General features: G+C 37.4%; 1 protein-coding gene across 15 annotated transcripts in view; it reads right to left on the reverse strand.

The window, feature by feature from the left end:
* The window catches only part of epb41l2 (erythrocyte membrane protein band 4.1 like 2), an 88,256-nt gene that overhangs the window by 40,787 nt on the left and 29,066 nt on the right, over window positions 1-18,403 (reverse strand). For all 15 annotated transcript variants that reach the window (XM_051139019.1, XM_051139018.1, XM_051139015.1 and 12 more), the window contains exons 5-9: window positions 9,497-9,601; window positions 6,947-6,989; window positions 3,659-3,734; window positions 3,315-3,533; window positions 2,017-2,104 (exon numbers count right to left, since the gene is read on the reverse strand). In XM_051139019.1, coding sequence (XP_050994976.1) covers window positions 2,017-2,104; window positions 3,315-3,533; window positions 3,659-3,734; window positions 6,947-6,989; window positions 9,497-9,601 — 531 coding nt within the window. The remainder of the gene's footprint in view (window positions 1-2,016; window positions 2,105-3,314; window positions 3,534-3,658; window positions 3,735-6,946; window positions 6,990-9,496; window positions 9,602-18,403) is intronic.

Here is an 18,403-nt window from a genome sequence, read left to right on the forward strand (position 1 = left end):
TGGCGTCTATGTTGAGAAACATTTAGATGTTTTTTGCATTGTGACATTTTCTTGATCACAACTGTGACCCTGGACCCTCAAAAATTAAGTTTTAATATATTTACAGTAGGAAATGTACAAAATATCTTCGTGGAACATGATCTTCACTTAATATTCTAATGATTTTTAGCATAAAAGAAAAATAAATTATTTTGACCCATACAGTGTATTGTTGGCTATTGCTACAAATATACCCGTGATACTTATGACTGATTTTGTGCTGAAAAAAAAAAACAAAACAAAAAACAAAAACTTTGGACTACATAACATTATACAGGAACAGAAAACTACCTTTAAAGGTCGTACTATTATATTTTTATTAATATTTAGAATTTTATATATGTTAGGAATTGTGTTGTTTCTTATTTTTGTCAAATAATTCCTAAAAGGGAAAGAAAGGTTGACATAAAATTCAATTTGAAAATAAAGTTTTATATGTTTTATTCAGTTTATTTTCTTTCATAAAAATGTTTTTAGTTGTAAATAACTATAATAACTCTGGCTAATACACAGCCAGTTATTAATTTTAATGAATATTTTGCATTTATTTTTATATTTGTGTTTTCATTTTAATTGCAGTTAACATTATTTTTCCCTCATTTTTATTAGCTCTTGTTTTTTTTTCCACATTTTATTTCAGTTTTAGTTCAAGTTAAAGTAAATGAAAATTTATAATACTAATTTAATGACACAGATTAATGCTAAACATTTCAGTTCAGGGAACAATGGCAATATTATCTCTCTTTTTGGCAAACCATCATTCAGCATAACAAACCATGGTCATATATTCATGTAAAAATGAAACAATATACTTATTCTGACCTGTATTAAATTTTAAATGACTTTCACTTCCTTACAAAAACTTCTTGCTGGAAAACAGGAAAACCTAATGGTTTGAAGGACATTAGCAAAGTATCAAGATTTAAAAATTAAAATGAATTGATATTTGAGGGGTGCACTGTGATGCTTAAACACAGACTTTTAATACATTTTAATACCTTTTTTGTTAAGGGTGTTTGATCTTCTTTGCATGTTCACTTTGTAAAGACTGTGTCTGTACTTCTGCAGTGATGCAGGATGATTTTGAAATGATTTTTGAAGTTGAGGAAGAAAATTTGAGAATTGGAGTTTTTCGACAAACCCTAACTGTCTTGAACCGGAACAAAAACAGAGTTCAGGCAGAGTAAGACAAGACGAGCGTTTGACATTAGAAAGTATATAAATTGTATTATTTTTATGAAAATAACCGATCGTTTCACTAGATAAGACTCTTCTTCCTCGGCTGGGATCATTTACAACCGCATTTGAGATCGTTCCAACTCGGGGCACCATATCAGTCCATTATATGGAGAAAAATGCTGAAATGTTTTCCTCAAAAAACATAATTTCTTTTCGACTGAAGAAAGAAAGACATGAACACCTTGGATGAACAAGGGGGTGAGTACATTATTTGTAAATTGTTGTTCTGAAAGTGGACTTCAACTTTGAAGGTCATGAGATTCTCCAGGCTGATCTGCAAAAAAACCCCTCTGCTAACTGAACATGACAAGCTTCACCTTTAGTCTTCAGAGAGACACAGACACATTAGAGGGACAGACACAGTTTGGACTAGAGACTGCTATCAGTCCCACTGGGAATAGAGCCGGAGAGCTGCTATTCCTGAGAGGCTTTAAAAATGGCAACAGCATATTTTTCCCAGACTCCTGCGCGCTCTCACTGTCGTACACACACTAACACACACTGAGTGTTTGTTCAGCTGAAGTCGTGCCTCCGCTGCTCCCGTCGGGTCTACAGGTCAGCAGATTACAGATCTAACCATAGCAGTGGTCAAATAAATAGCTGAAGCATGCATGTAGCCAAATGTGTGCTTTATGTGAACCGCTAGGGATCAAAAACAGCAACGGACTGATGAATATAGAGTGTTCCTGAAAAATTAATCTGCAGACTAGCACGAGAGACAGTTTGGAGATGTTCTACCTTGGCGTGATGCAGGTCCACGCCGTACATGGAGAGCTTCTTGGCATTTTCCAGAAACTGTGCGTCTGCCTGGGCTGGAGTCATTCCCCTGAAAGAGCAGACGGAGATATGAGATACGTGTTATTAGGACACACCTCAGGGACCTTCACGTCCCATCAGCACTGAGCGGGTCACAGCAGATTTAGCACTGATAATCCTGTGATCATCATCACACACACCAGGGCTTTGAGTCTAATGAGGACTAGAGTTTGATGATAAGCGCTTCACTGACATTCAGCTCTTTTGAAGTAGGAATTGAAATCGTAAGATCTCTAGTGTGAGCCTCACATTAGTGAATCAAATTCACTCCCTGCATCTCTGAACTCCAGAACTACACGTGGACAAATATCCTGCCGTCGAGCCAGATTTGACTCACATATGCCTAACTGGATCACGGCCACCAAACAGGAACATGATGCCACTAGTGATGTCACAATCAATCCGTTCCCACTTATTATTCAACATTTAAAATGTGCAGCTTCAGAGTTATTATACACATTTTTATGACCTCCACAAATTTTTATGAGCACTCAAAACAATTCTCAATGCAAGAACTCAAATTTCACTAAATGAAACAGGCTACAGCACACAAAAATGATCCAGTGTCTAAAAATCATACAGTGTATTGCAATTGCTAAAGATATACCCATGCGACTTATGACTGGTTTTGTGGTTCAGGGTCAAAAATATTTTAAATAATGTTTTTACTATTTCCTTCATATCACAGGGTACAATTAAATGCCAGATTTATTACTATTTATCGTGTAACCCAATTAATAAGACCTAGAAAGAAAGTGCATAATGCAAGACTTTTAATAATAAACAAGCCTGAAATATACTGGGACTCTTATTTTGAAATGTCTGTGTCACTCCCAGCTTATTCAAACACATGAGGGAGATCAAATACACATCTTACAAACATCTACAACATATTACAACACCATCAAGTAAACAATGTCATAATTCATCAAAAGCAGATCATAAACAAACGCTTGGCACAACTGTGCATTTTTCATTGATTGTGAACTGCTCTGAAACCGCAGGCCTGCAGAAACAGTGCCATTTTTCGTCTCTGCATGCGCAGCGCTTACATTCAATTAACAAAATCAAAGCCTGTTTGCAGTTTTTCGTGATTCCAATTTCTCTGGCCCTAAATTTAAAACCATTTAAAAATGACAACGAACATTTCTGCAACTCTGTTTAAGACTTCGAACGCAATTTTAAACCGTAGACATGTGAAGGACGCCCTGATGTCAGACCTGTGGGACTTGTGCAGCTCCACCACCTTCTCCTCCAGCTCCTTGGTCTGGTTTGGGGCGAACTGGAAGTCTGAGATGTAGTCCAGACGATGCTCCTCGGGGTCATGGTCACCGAGCTCCGCCTGCAGGGTGTAGGAGCCCAGCAGAGCGTGTGTGACGAACGAACACGGCAACCGGCCCGACGCGATGTCCTGCCTCAGCTGAAGGCACAGCAGATACCTGCAGAGGCGAGGAGAGAAAAGATGAGACGCAACACTCCCACTGCTTTCCACTAGCACCTGCAGCCCTTCAGAGTGACCGAGCAAACATGCGGCCACTGGGAGACGAGCAGGAGATTTCTGTACCTCGTTATGTCCTCAGTCAGCTGGGACGGGTCCGGAGGGTAAAACTTCACACTGAATGCAAACTGCCACTGAGAGTCTGATGCAAAACATACAGAAAGAAAGAGAACGAGAGTTGATTAAACAAGAGAAAATTCACAGCAGAACATCACTTTCTCCAGTTCAGTCCATCTGCCATCTTCTTTCAACATAACTAGTGTGTGTGTGTGTGTGTGTGTGTGTGTGTGTGTGTGTGTGTGCGCACTTCTTTTACACTCGGGTTTCATTAAAGGCCAGAAACGCAAGCACAACTTCCACAAGCAAATGTGCCATAAAGCTGTAGGGTGGAGGGACTGGCAGTGATTCTGATGCAGTGCTGATGTCTGTTCAGTCCATCAGTCAGTCAACACTAGCTCATGTCGTTCATCACTCAGAAATCAATGTGTAAAAGACTGAAATGAGCCACAATAGTGAAAGACAACGACAATCTTGAGACTCCATTAGACATGCTCTAGATTAGCACAGGTTCAGATTGGGTTGATTTCTTTGGAAAAACAGATTGTCTATTTTGTTTGAGAGTTTGGTTTCTAGATGTCAGTGGTTGATGCTTTTGGCAGTCAGTAATTTACATGCTAATACAACAAATAACTGAATGCTAGGATGAAGGTTGTTTATGTGGTGTGGGCCAGATTTTCTTTGACTGTGTAGTTTAAGAAAACAGACCGTGCTGATATCAATGCATGACTGAGATAAATTCATCTGAGAAATTAAGGAACACTAGACAGACAGATGAGAAAGATGATGAAGACATGAACACTGGGGCAAAATATTTATTTTACATGAGGCTGTTTAGTAACTGTAAACTGATGCATTCAAGTGCTTTGGATTGTGCATCTTTTTAGTTATAGTTTTTAGTATTTAGACTATTATCATTTTTATTAATATTCTAAATTAGTTTCTTATATTTTGTTTTCAATTTAAAGATTTTGTAATTTTGTTGTGTGTTTTTGCATAGCTTTTATTAAATTTTTACTGCATAGCTTTTATTAAATTTTCTTACAGTTTTAGTTATATTAATACATCAGGTTGAATGTGACCCTGGACCACAAAACCAGTCATAAGGGTACATTTTTTATTATTATTATTATTATTTTTTTTGATATTTGAAATTAATTTTTACATCAATTTTACACTTTTAAAATTACATTTATATTTAATATTAAATTTAATTTAATTAAAATAAGCTGAATAAATAAGCTTTCCACTGATGTATTGTTAGGATAGGACAATATTTGGCCGAGATGCAACTATTTGAAAATCTGGAATCTGATGGTGCAAAAAAAAATAAAAATATTGAGAAAATCACCTTTAAAGCTGTCCAAATGAAGTTCTTAGCGATGCATATTACTAATTTTAGAAATTAGGTTTTGATATATTTACAGTAGTAAATTTGTAAAATATCTTCATGGAACATGATCTTTACTTAATATCCTAATGATTTTTGGCATAAAAGAAAAATCATGTAATGTATTTTTGGCTATTGCTACAAATATACCCGTGCTGCTTATGACTGGTTTTGTGGTCCAGGCTCACAAATGAAAATGATGTGTTGGCAACTAGTTGACAAGTTGAAACGAAATATATATATATATATTTTTAAAATGATATTTTTGTTAATATTTATTTAATTTCAAGTGATAAAGTTTTTTTTTTTTAAATGGTTTTACTGTACTAACCCTGCTCATCACACTCCCATCTGTTGAACATTCAGGGTGTTTTCCAGCAAGATCATCAGTCAACGATTACATTATAATTAAACATGAATCACTTCATGTGAATGCTGCTTTGTTATTGGATCTAAAGTAGGGGTTTTCATTTCATATTTCAGACATTTTCCTCATTCAGTTCTCACCGAAAACAGATCTCAGTTCTCTGGTGAATCAGTCTACAATGACCGATCTGGAGCTGGTAGCTGAACCAAAGCACTGTACAATGATCTGAATGACAGCACTAACAACTATGAACAAAGCAACAATCATCCAGAAGTCAGATGGCTGAAATACTGGTCACTCCCTGTGATGCTCAGTTGGGTCGGTGAAAGGAAACGAGGTGAATATAATCCATGAGCTCACTCACCATACAGACATAAAACACATGGCAGAATAAGTGAATGAACTCCTGTATACTGGATACAGCTGATACGCTGAACTTCAGCTCAGGTCATCGTGCTGTGCGCACTGACTCGGGGTCAAAGGTCAGGACGCAGCACAGCAGTCAACCTCATTCTTTCAGTGAGAGTCTGTGGAAACGAGGACACAGCTGCCATTTTTATAGACGTGTCCTTCAGAAGGAGAGCTGCTCTTGTGCGTTTCCTCTCTCTCTCTCAGTCTGTCCTATTTTTCTATTTTCAGCTCTCCTCCAGACGCTCTACAGACGCACAAACTGAGTCATAACAGCAGATAAGACATCTGATTCACCTGTGTGTGTGTGTCTCACATATACAGCACCTGACTGCACGTCAAACAATGGCACACTTCAGAGTGAACAGGAAGTGTTCAACACACACACTCACTCATTCACCCGCGGTTGAGTACTATAACAGCACATGTTAATCCTATAAAGCCACTGGTAGTTCAGACTTTAAGTAAAAACTCTTTTAGTCTAATTGTATGAACATCCACCTTCATCTGGTGCTTCACATGTGTTTTTGCTGTCAAGTCTGATTTATCAAGTAAATGTAAGAATAACTTTAATAATATTTCCAGATGAACACTCACTGGACTGAAGCAGCTTGGCTTTACTTGATTCTCCATGAATCATTTTTTAGAAAAATCAGTAAGATCATCAGGATCCTTTGGGGAACGCTTATTTGTTCATCTCTCAGTCATCCTTGATTGCACTGCATTATATGTCTGGATCATTTCAATCTCATCAAAAGATCTATTATTCTATGCGGTGCATCACAGGATTAAAGCACTGCTCACTGACAGATGACCTGTCCCTTTAAGGACAGCAAACCGAATTGACTTCTGCATGTGCTGTACGTCATTCTGAGGATGAGACATCAGAATCGTGAATCAATCCGCTGACAGCAGGCATCAGTGTTTTGTTGATGGTTTTGATTGTGTTTGTGTGGTGTGAATGAGGAATCTGCTCTCACTCCACCCTGCGTGCGTCATTCCAGCGCTCTGATAATTACAGCTATTCAAACTGCAGATGTGTGCGAGGACGACAGAGCCAGCGAGTCCGTCACACTGCGAATTTCACGAACCCACCCAGATAACGACATGAAGAGAAAGAGACAGCACGTACTGCGAATCTGCCGCTTGATTTCCTTGGTCGGGTCCAGCCAGCACTGCAACACAGAAACACAGACGAGTCAGTCAAACGGCAGCACTGAACAACACAGCATCCTGACACTGGGATCCTGAGCTCACACTCTTCAACAGAGATCACAACGCAGTCCTCAAACATATCGCTACCTAAAGCCAATGCAGTCTGTCTCATATTCACATTTACCTGAACCTGACTCTGGATTTACAACCCTTTTTTTTACATTTACACTGGAGGCATTATTATCAGGGGTGCACATACGCTTTTAGCCTGGTTCTCCTAAGAGTACCTGGAGATTTGGTTTGGTCCTCACACTGCACATAGTGTGACCCGTTAAATTTAACAAAAAAAAAAAAAAAGAATAATAGTGATGATAATAATAATAATAATAATAATAATAATAATAATAATAATGAATGTATACATTATATATTATATATATAATAAAAAGGGAATATTAAATAAAAATACAATTATTTTATAGTAAACTTAAAAACAAAATTATTATATTTACTTTTTTATGTGAATTTTCATCATTTACAAACCTATATTAGCAAGCTTTTATTTTGTCGGTTTGCCGGCAAGTCAGTATACACGCTCCCGCCGAGTTTAGCGCTTCCAATTAGAGAACGTTGAGTGAAGAGCATCAGTGAACGTTTTTGCACTGTACTTTGAAATTGGCAGCGAGTAGCCTAGAATTATGCTTTCAGTTCGAATAGAAATCTTACACATTATTACAGTTTGTTAATCTAAAATGGTAATTGTGCTTTAACAGCTGCAACCATGTCGGTACGCAAACTCACGCTCTTAACTTATTTACACAGTGCATTTTCTTATTTTGGTCGCTCATGTGGACCACTTATGTGCACCCCTGATTATTATATTAAATTGTGCACTTTGTTTTGTATGGCAGGTCATGTGGTAACATCTTTAAAAATCTCAGTTAATGAATCTCTTTGCTGTTTTCATACATATAACTAAGGTAAACTATGATTTCCACAACGCAGAAAAAGTAATCACAGAAATAAAAATCTATTTTACTGAAAAAGATGGAAAATCAGCTAATTTGGCAAAATCTGTACTAATAAATCAAAAGTAATGCTGTAACAATTAAATCATGATGAATATTCTGTGAATATTAAATAACATAACAATGGGTAATTCCATCCAAATGTCAACCTTACCATGAAAAAATAAAGTTTATACTCTATTGAAAGCACAGGTGTCAACATTTGGTGGTTCAAATACCCATGTGAGGTCTATATTAAAGTTTTTAAAGCATTTTTTTTTTTTTTATTTTAAGTGCATGATTTTCTATAGTCTGGTAAGTGCTATTTTCAGGCTTGTCACATCCATAACAGTACATATTCCTCATAAATAGATATTAAAATGAAAACGAAAATAAAGTAACAATTCTATGTTCTGTGAAGAGCCAAAGCTTCTCTATTTGTTGGGTATTATTTTGTCTGTTTTGTGTACTTTAATTTGCAGAAATCCTACAACGTATGTAGTCTCTCAGAAAATAGTGCCCTTTTTTGTCACATCCATAACGCATGGTTATTTCCCTTAGATAGAAACATAGAAAACTCGTACACTGACTGATATTTTTCTGATGTGTAGACTCTAATCAACAAGGGTTTATTAAAATATAAACAGATGGTTCGGTATATTGGTAACACATACATTCTCTAAGCATTTATATGTCCATAACGCTGGATTTGTCCTAATGCAGTTTATTATTTTTAAGGAAAATGCCACACTATAATAATACAAGTTTTGCAATTGTTTCAATTTTATTTGATTACATTTGTAAAAAAAAAATAATTAAATTGTTGAAGTCTTGTTCATGTGTATGATAACCACAATTTTTGCTAATAAATTTGCATAATACAAAAGAAAAAAAGAAAAACTAGAGGAATTAAACAGAATTAGGAAAAATAAAAATGAAAATTATGGGGGGGGAAACGAACAGATTTCATAGGGCCCTACTAAAGCGATTCAAAGACATTTGTCAGAAACACATGGCTTCAATTACTGACTCAATCAGCTGCACTGAATGATTGATAACACAATCTGCTAACAGAACTAGAACACAACATGCCTGGCCGATCCCATGATGCACCTCAAAAATTAACATCAACATTTAGCATCAACTTCAGGCTTCAGCACCAACAGCAATTAAAAGACTGATGTGACTGATTTGACACTGATCACAGCACAGGGTTTGATACCAGTTTTTTCTTTGGTATCAGAGTTGTGGAGGAGAACTAGTGACAATGTGATCACACAGGATACACAACATAACCATTGAAACCTGGCTCAGTTCCTCACAGAGCATCATTACAATGCAGCGCATGAATCATACAGACTGCTGTTATGATAGTGTTCAGATACTGTATGTTTCTGGACTGCATCTGGCAGATGCTCTTATTCACTGAAGGATTACATTTATCAGCTCATGCACTGAACATAAATTGAACACATGACATGCATAACGTCGTATGACGTTTGTCTCATGAGTGAACTCACCCTCTGCTCAGCGTTGTCTTTAAAGCTCAGGCCAAAGTAATCCTTCTCCAACAGATTCAGTTGCTCGCAGACTTGAAAAAACAGGTACTGGCCTTTCGCCCGTTTCTGGAGAGACAATGAAGAAAAAGAAAGATGTGAAAACACTAACTTACAACAGACGTACACCAACAGATCTCACACAGATCATTCTATCATTTACGCTCACGTCATTCCAAACCTGCAAAAGTAAATGGGGTCCAAAACAACACTGGACTCAATGACTTTCATTTGTGTGGGAAAAAAAAAAAAAACAAACAAAAAAAAAACAGTGGGACTTTGTTGTTCTTTTAAATTCCACAGAAGAAGGGCAATCGGGGTTGGAACAACATGCCTAGGAGTAAACGAGGACAGAAGTGTCATTTTTGGCTGGTATTTCAAGTATTCCTGTAAACGCCAGCGCTGGCACTGGGCTGAGTCTGAACGGTGACTGCGTGGAGTCTCCGAGTCGGTCCGAAGCGTCACACGCAGACGCGTGGTCATAATGGGCCTATTGGAGCCGCCGGACACCGGCAGACAGTCGGTTGATGTGGACAGCATGAGCGTGTGTGAGTGTGTGTGACTCTTGAGGAATGAGAGGCTGGTTGGAGCTCAACAGTGTCTCTCGTTCTCAGAGATCCTCTGCAGACACCAGGCGCTTCCAGCATTAGTCAGTGAGGAACATCTGAAGATAGAGAACAGCGCTGCATTCATCTGTCTGCTCCAGACCACCAATACGTTCAAGCGCTTATGCACAGTTTTTTAAAAGTCAAGGTTTCTTGCACCAAAAATCTAATCTTTATTTTAATATCTTTTTCAAATCTTAACTGGAATAAAATAAAATGTAGTTTCATTTTTATTAGTTTCATTAATAATGTTGTTAGTTTTAGCTTTGTTTTTATTTTGTGAACACATTTCTATTTAGTTTTTACATAGTTTAGTTTCAGTTTTCATTTTAGCAATTAAAATTTAGCAGAATTAAAAGACTTAAATTAACCTCAGTGATGCAAACGTCTACTGACAAAATGAAAGCATGCTGAGATTGATTAGACGTTAAAAAGTATACAGTTAAAAGCCAAAATGAAACAGTCATGCCTTTTTACTCCATAAAGCTGTGCTTATATTGTATTTAAAAGCACTAGACTGAATAATAAATGTGTTGTGATAAAAAAATATGTGACCCTGGACCATAAAACCAGTCTTAAGTCGCTGGGGTATATTTGTGACAATAGCCGAAAATACGTTGTATGGGTCAAAAATCATTAGGATATTAAGCAAAGATCATGTTCCATGAAGATATTTTGTAAATTTCCTACTGTAAATATATCAAAACTTAATTGTCAATTAGTAATATGCATTAGTAAGAGCTTCATTTGGACAAATTTAAAGCTGATTTTCTCAATATTTAGATTTTTTGGCACCCTTAGATTCCACATATTCAAATAGTTGCATCTCTGCCAAATATTGTCCTATCCTACCAATCAATGGAAAGCTTATTTAGTCAGCTTTCAGACGATGTATAAAGCTCAATTTCAATGAACTGACCCTTATGACTGGTTTTGTGGCCCATGGTCACATATAATGTGTTTTAATTAGGCCTGGATGTCATTTATCTTATTTAACCATAATCATGATACTGTAACTGTCCTGTTTTGCTCACTTTCCCACGAACATACTGGCATAAATCATAACTGGGACTAAAGAAATTCAATAATAATGGCGGAGCCTGTGTTGCGCATTATAGCCATTCACACTGCAGCTAAAGTGAATGACCTCTTAGGAGGGAACGCTTGTTGCTCGCTTTCTGTAGCCTAGCTAATAGCTATTTTATTTTTATTGCTTCTATAAAAGACCAACGACCACGTACTGCAAGGTTTAAAAAGAAACAACCACATTCAAAAGTAAATAGCATATTTTATTATGTTCTTTTCATTTATGAAGAATTATAAGCGTGTATTTTATGCATATTTGTTCAGCCTGGCAGATTGTTCACAAGATGTAGGCAGACGCTTTTATTGTTTACAGTAAGGACGCACGTTCTCTTTTTCTGTTGCGCTGCCTCTCTATTTTTTTGTTCCAAAGCTCCGACTTAGATGGCCTAGTTTGGTTTGATCGCTTGTGTTACGTGACAAAATAAATAATGTTAACTAACTGATGCAGTAGCCTAGATGTAACGCACGTGCTGTTCAGGTCGCGGTCTTTGGTCAAACGGGTCGTGGTACAGAATTAAATTAGTGCTGCTGTCGGATAACGGGTCAGGTGTTCTGTTAAGCAGGCTATTGCGGGGTTACCAAACGGACCCGTGCAAGACTGCTTTCCATATTTCCCTAAACCGGCCACCACAGCTAATATATTTCTAATATCGTTTTCGTCTTTTAGTTTACGAAAATAACCTTGTTATCCACCCACCTCTGTTCTATGCCACATGATGCTTTGCACAAATTATCAACCCCAAAAGCTTAAACAAGTCTTATTAAATTTTACTGTAGTAATTTTTATGCTATATTGGAGTATATTATGTAACATGTGGGCCATTCTACAGAATTAGTCAGAGTGTCTTTTTCAACAGATTTCGTATGTATGGAAATTGTATAATACCCAAGGCACACATTTCTAGTAATTGCACAGTTCATTCTGATATTGTATTTTCAGACAGTTTTGAAATATTTGTCCTCTCCCCAAACTTGTCACTAACAAAACACGGTAATTCACAATTTAATAAGAAGGGTTATATTCACCGGTTAAGATTTTGCTTACACCTTCCTTATTTTGTTTTATTTTATTAAAAAGTTTTCAGAGGTGAACCAATAACAATTGCAATTTTAACAATATTTCAGATGTGATTTATAAGATTTGTTGTATTATTTTTTTTTTTTTGTAAAAGGCAAAATGTTGATCATACTGATTTCAAACTTAAGGATTCATTAGTTTGAATATATATTGAATATATACATTGAACCAAACGCTATCATAACATCTGACAAAACATCCCATCGTTCGGTCGTGACAGTAATGCTTAGGTAGCGACAACATCACATTACAGAAACATACTCAAACACTACTAAAACATACTAAAATATTAAAAATTGCATAACTGTACTAAAATTGTTTATTTTCCCCAAATAAAGGATCATGTGTTCTCTTTTGTCACTACTGAAACCATGATGACATGTTTCAGTCGTGACTGTAACGGTAATTTTATGGGATAACACTCATGAAAATGCAGGACACATTTTTTACATAAAGTTTCATAACTGACAAAGAAAATCTAAAATGAATATTTTTTGAACTTCACTAAAAAGAATTAAAAAGAATCAAAAAGATACTTTTAAAAACAAAAAATGGAATAAAATGCAAAAATTATTTCATTTTCATAAGTTGAAATTTAGGGGTTAGGGTTAAGTAGGGTTAACAGCAGTTTGTACCAATTCTGTAGAACTGCCCATGTATGTTGCGAATGAAAAATGTTCCATCTTTATATAGAAGATTGATGGATCTGCCAAAGTAATGGGATCAGGAAAAGGCAAGAAAATGATGTTTCAAAGTTTTAAACAACTGGGAAAGAGACGGAGGAAGAAAATTTGAGATTTTTTATTGTATTCCAGCAAATTATGTGCAGTATGTGTTCATTAAACTGGGAAAGTAGACTATGAGAGTACAGTACCTGTTGTCTTTTACAGATGTCAGATAATGCACATCTCTATCAGTCAAACTGACAGATAAGGATTATTATTAGTGCAACGCTATTATTTGAAATGATTTGTTTCAGTCCTTATGAGTGAAGGATCCCCTAACTGGAAGCATTATTGGTCATCTAATATGCAGCAGTCTGGAAAAAGACGGATATGGACTGAGAATTAAACCATTTGTGCTTCCTGTATCTTTAAGACTCAGACAGTATGTAATGACTGGTGTGATTGTGTTTTCCAGTTTGTTTTCAGTAGCAGTGTAGCAAACGGTACTTTATCACGCAGTAACTTGATTACAAAAGAGCACGGTTTGTTTTTTCATTTCTTCTACAGCGTTTGACGTTTGTAGCTAAAGACTTTATCTCCATAAACTCCCTGTCGTCAGACACTTCTGCTTATGGAATAAATTAGGAATGGCTGACAACATCTGATGCTGCATCCATGCCAGGTGTGAGTGTAAGTCTCATATCAACTACACACACAAACAAAAACGCAGAGAGCGTCTTAATCGGTCCAGTTATGACATGACACACAAAACACCTTAAGCTGCTGTTATGGATGCAATTACACAAACTAATCCCAGCGTTCACTCACAGCAGATTTACCGACGAGCGATCAGATGTTACGCTCTGTAAACGCCACAGATGCTGCTTCAACTCACACAAACACACAGCTAATGGATTTCAGTTTGCAGTGGATCAATAGCGGCTGTTCCTGCAGCAGCCGGGCTGCATTAGTGAAAGTGCATTAGGTGAACGGCGAGAGTAAACACACGCTAACGTATCACACACACACAGCGCGGCTCTCTGACGATAACGTGTCGATGGCCACAGAAAGCCACAGGTGTTCACGGGTGGAGACGCGCGTCCATGGTGTCGGCACAACGGCCCTGAGCACAACAAACCAGAATCTGTGAGCCTGTTACAACACACACACACACACACGAGGAGAGCATGAGTGTCAGATGATCATGATCTAGAGTAAAGGAAGCGACTGTGGTAATGATTTCAACACAGTAAAGTGTGGTTAGCCATTAAACTGTGACAACCAGGGTGATGAGGATGTATGGATGAACATGGAAATAAAGTGCAGGAGTTGTGTGATATTGAAGAGTTTTTACAAGCTCAATACGCTCTTGGGGAGAATAAAAACGTAGTTTGGGAGCACACACACTGAACGGTCAAATTCACAACCATGTCAAAACGTATTTCTTGGCGAGTGATCATGTAAACTAAGTCAGCTCTGTCTAAATGCTAAGTCTGTTAATGCAATGCAATTCAAGGATGATTGAGAGGTGAACAAACAAAAGATTTCTCAAAAGATCCTGATGATCAGATTTGAGACGCACTGATTTTTCCACAAAATGACTCATGGAGAATTAAGTAAAGCCAAGCTGCTTTAGTGCAGTAAGTGTTCATCTGGAAATATTACTACAGTTATTCTTACATTTACTTGATAAAAATCAGTAAAGATTTGACAGCAAAAAGACACAAAGCACCAGCTGAAGGTGGTAAACAATTACACTAAAAAAGCTTTTACCAGGGTTCATAGAGATACTGTAAAATGAAAATCCAGTACTTAAGGACTTTGCAAGCACTACTTTTTGATTTTCTCCAAAATCCTGATCTGAAACAAATGATTTGCGATCGGCGCTATGAAGTTCCGATCTAAAGCGAAAGATCTGCAAACTCCCTACGAAGATTCGATCTAAATCAAACGATTCACGCTCCAAAGTTCCGATCTAAAGCAGAAGATTCACAAACCCGCACCAAAGTTTCAATCTAAATCAAACGATTCGCGATCCACGCTCTGATGTCCTGGGCCCGTATTCACAAAACATCAGGTCAACCCCGCCCTTACTCTTAGTTTATGACTTCTCTCTATTCCTTACTAAAAGTTTGTCTCAGCAGCTTTGTCAACAGCTTTTAAGAGAAAACTCTTAGCTAAAAACTACTACTGCTATTTAGGAGAACTCTTAGTGGTAGGATAAAATGTTTTGTAAATACAGAGCCAGATCTGAACTTGATTTAGATCAGGACTTCAAATCGTGAATCATTTGATTTCAATCATTCAATTCGCTAAATGATTCAAAAACCTGTTCCAATCTAAATCAAATGATTTGCGATACATGATTTGAAGTCCCGATCTGGAACAAATGATTACGTGATCCGATCAGAGTATGCGAGCGAAGCGTGGAGCGGTGTGATTTTTAATGAAGTGAGGAGCGGAAATTTCAAAAATCAGAGCGTCGTGGTTTGGATCACTCAAATCAGAAAGAATGTGAAGACTAGGATGACGGCAATGGACATGAGCAGAATGTTATAGTTTTCAATTAATTCGTTTGTTCCTTCAAGATACTGAATATTTTCAAGTGAAAGCGTAATTTAAACAAGTACAATACTTATTCACACGCAACCGCTCTCTCAATAATGCATTCAAACAAATGTAAACTTATTGTGGTACCGATTTCAAATGAGAAATCTGTAAGAAATGCAGTGATCTGTACGTAAAATAACTGAAGCAAAAAGCAGCAATTATACCTTTTAATGCTGACAACCATGTTGGCTTGGCATGAGGAAAAAGGTTTGCACACTAGTGTTCCAATAAGCCACTTTAAAACTATCCTGTTGTTTAAATTCTGTTATTTTATCCTTTTAATATATACGTTATGAACAGAACTGTAGTATTTCAAACATACTGAAATAGTTGAAATAGGGGTTTCTGGAATCAGTGAACGAGGAGTGGAGCAGGAGTGGGAAATGGTGAACCCAGAGCAGTTATTAAATGAATTTTTGTCGCTCCACTCCGCTCTGATTGGGGTGCTTTGAAATAGTGAATCATTTTGCGATGCAATGGTGTAACGGATTCAGAGTTTTGAAAAGCTCCGTTTCACCCATCGCTACGTGCTTTTTAAAATCTTTACAAGCGATGCTGAAATTCGAAAATGAATGACTCTTTTAATTTGATCTGGTGTTTTGCTAGTAAATCACCTGAAATGAATGAGTTTCGGAGCGGTTCATCTGTTCCATTGCTTTCTGACAATAACTGAAATATGCAAATAAGGTATGATGTTGTTTGAACTGCATGAATACTGCGTGAGAAGGTATGTGGTACGACAAAATTAAACACTTATTTCATAGGTATATTGTCTTTCAATAATTCAAGCACTTTTCAAGTCCCTCTTCAGGAATAGTGCCATTTTCAAGGGTTTTCCAGTCATTAAATGTCAAAGTCAAATTCAAGTACTTCAGGGACATTAAGCACCTTCTACGAACCTTGTTTTACTTGATAAGAAACTCAGAAGGCATGACACAGAATGAGTGCGACAGGTTTAGATCATGTTGATCATTCCTCAGAAATCTGCATATCAAACTGCATACAGTAGGCTAACAGATAAATCAAGAAATCAAGTCTTAGGGAGGAGGAGCTGTATGTGCTGTTGTCACTCATGTACAGCACTGCACACTTCAGAAGTGAATGGTGCGTTGGATTATTAAAAGCAAATGGCTTTAAGATCACATGCTCCGAGAGACATGAATGAGAAGAAAAGAAGAGATCTCTAGGAAAGAAAAGAAACCAATGGATCTGAGAGAGCGAATGAATGACAGTCAAAGCCTAAAAGAACTTGATGAAAGAAAGAAAATGAATGAGAACAAAAGAAGGGACTCCGACTGAAGACTCACTAAAACCATGAATAAATTTCATTGTAAAATTACGGAGATGTTTGAGCAGGGTTTACGTGGGATCAGTGACGTACAGGAGAAACCGCAGAGTGATTGTGAATGAACGTCCTGAAGCATTAGCGTCAAACACAGCTGAGGCCTCATGTTATTCAACGCGACGCACCACTATGAAACACTTCCTAACATCCGAATTCTGATTCCACGAAACACACGCAGCGACAGGATCGCTGCACTTACAGTATTAAAAACATAACGCCATATGTGTCCCGCTGTTTTATAGGTCACTGCGCTCTGATTGGCCGAGAGCTCCTGTCAATCATCTATGTGCTCTTCAGAGAGTCTGAGACACATATCTGCCGTCAAGACAGAAACATAAGAGTAAAGATGGAGTGGCGGCATTTCTCCTAACATCCATGCGGGCTAGTTCAGCAGTGCTGAGTGCCCTCATTGTCCCCACCGTCCCCATGAAGCGTCACGTCTGGAATGCTTTGTGTGAAGCTGCAGCTTATGCGTCCGGGCGACCCAGAGACAGTGGCGCTCATCTCTGAGCAAACAGCGTCTTGTGCATGAATACACCAGGACAATAGCGCTTAGCGATGCCTCAGCACTTTCCGGTGACGGGACAAAGCAGAGGCTGTTGAGAGCTCACAGAGCGGCCAGTAATAAATGCGCAGCCCATCACATCCCAACACTCACCTGTGCTGCTTTTCACTTCAGCATTGGATGACAGGTTCTCCCGTTTGAAAGATTATATTTACAGCAATGAGAAGCCTTCACAGAGCACAATTTCTTGAAAATTGGATATCTTCTAATTATTTTAAGTACTTTATTAAAATGTGTAACAATTAAACATTTCATAAACATCATGCTTTCAAACGCTCCTGTGTGTATCTGTGTTCTGTGAAGACATCTGGCGCTGCGTGAAGGCTTGTGTGTGTTTTTAACGTGTTAAGTGTTGCAGCCAATCACAGACATGTCTGTTGAGCACATGAACACAAGGACCAATCAGAGGTGCTTAGGTTAGTCAGAATCCACTCAATACCACTCAAAAAGCTTGTTCTGTACTCACAAATCCCATCATCTTGGTGAGATTTCACTTACACAGTCATTATGCAAGAAAAACTTGGACTAGTCTGTGGATTAGATCAGTGACTGCAGCCTAATAAACCTGATGCTGGCTGTGTCATTAATATTAATCATAAATAAATAATAATTACAGAAAACTATTATATTATTCCCTGCAAAAATAACTATTATCATACATAAATTGAAATAAAAGTACTCATATTACAATATAAGATTTTAGATAGATGTGGTGTGAATGGGTATTTTATGACAGGATATAATGTATTACAATGCATATTATGAATACTTTTACCTTTTAATAACTGTTAATAATGCATTATGCGTAAAGGCTTTAAGTAAACTGTGTGTGTGCACCTGGATGGGTTAAATGCAGAGCACAAATTCCGAGTATGGGTCACCATACTTGGCCACACGTCACGCCCTTTCCCTTTCCT

This window comes from Labeo rohita, chromosome 20 (assembly GCF_022985175.1).
Source record: "Labeo rohita strain BAU-BD-2019 chromosome 20, IGBB_LRoh.1.0, whole genome shotgun sequence".
Taxonomy (NCBI): domain Eukaryota; kingdom Metazoa; phylum Chordata; class Actinopteri; order Cypriniformes; family Cyprinidae; genus Labeo; species Labeo rohita.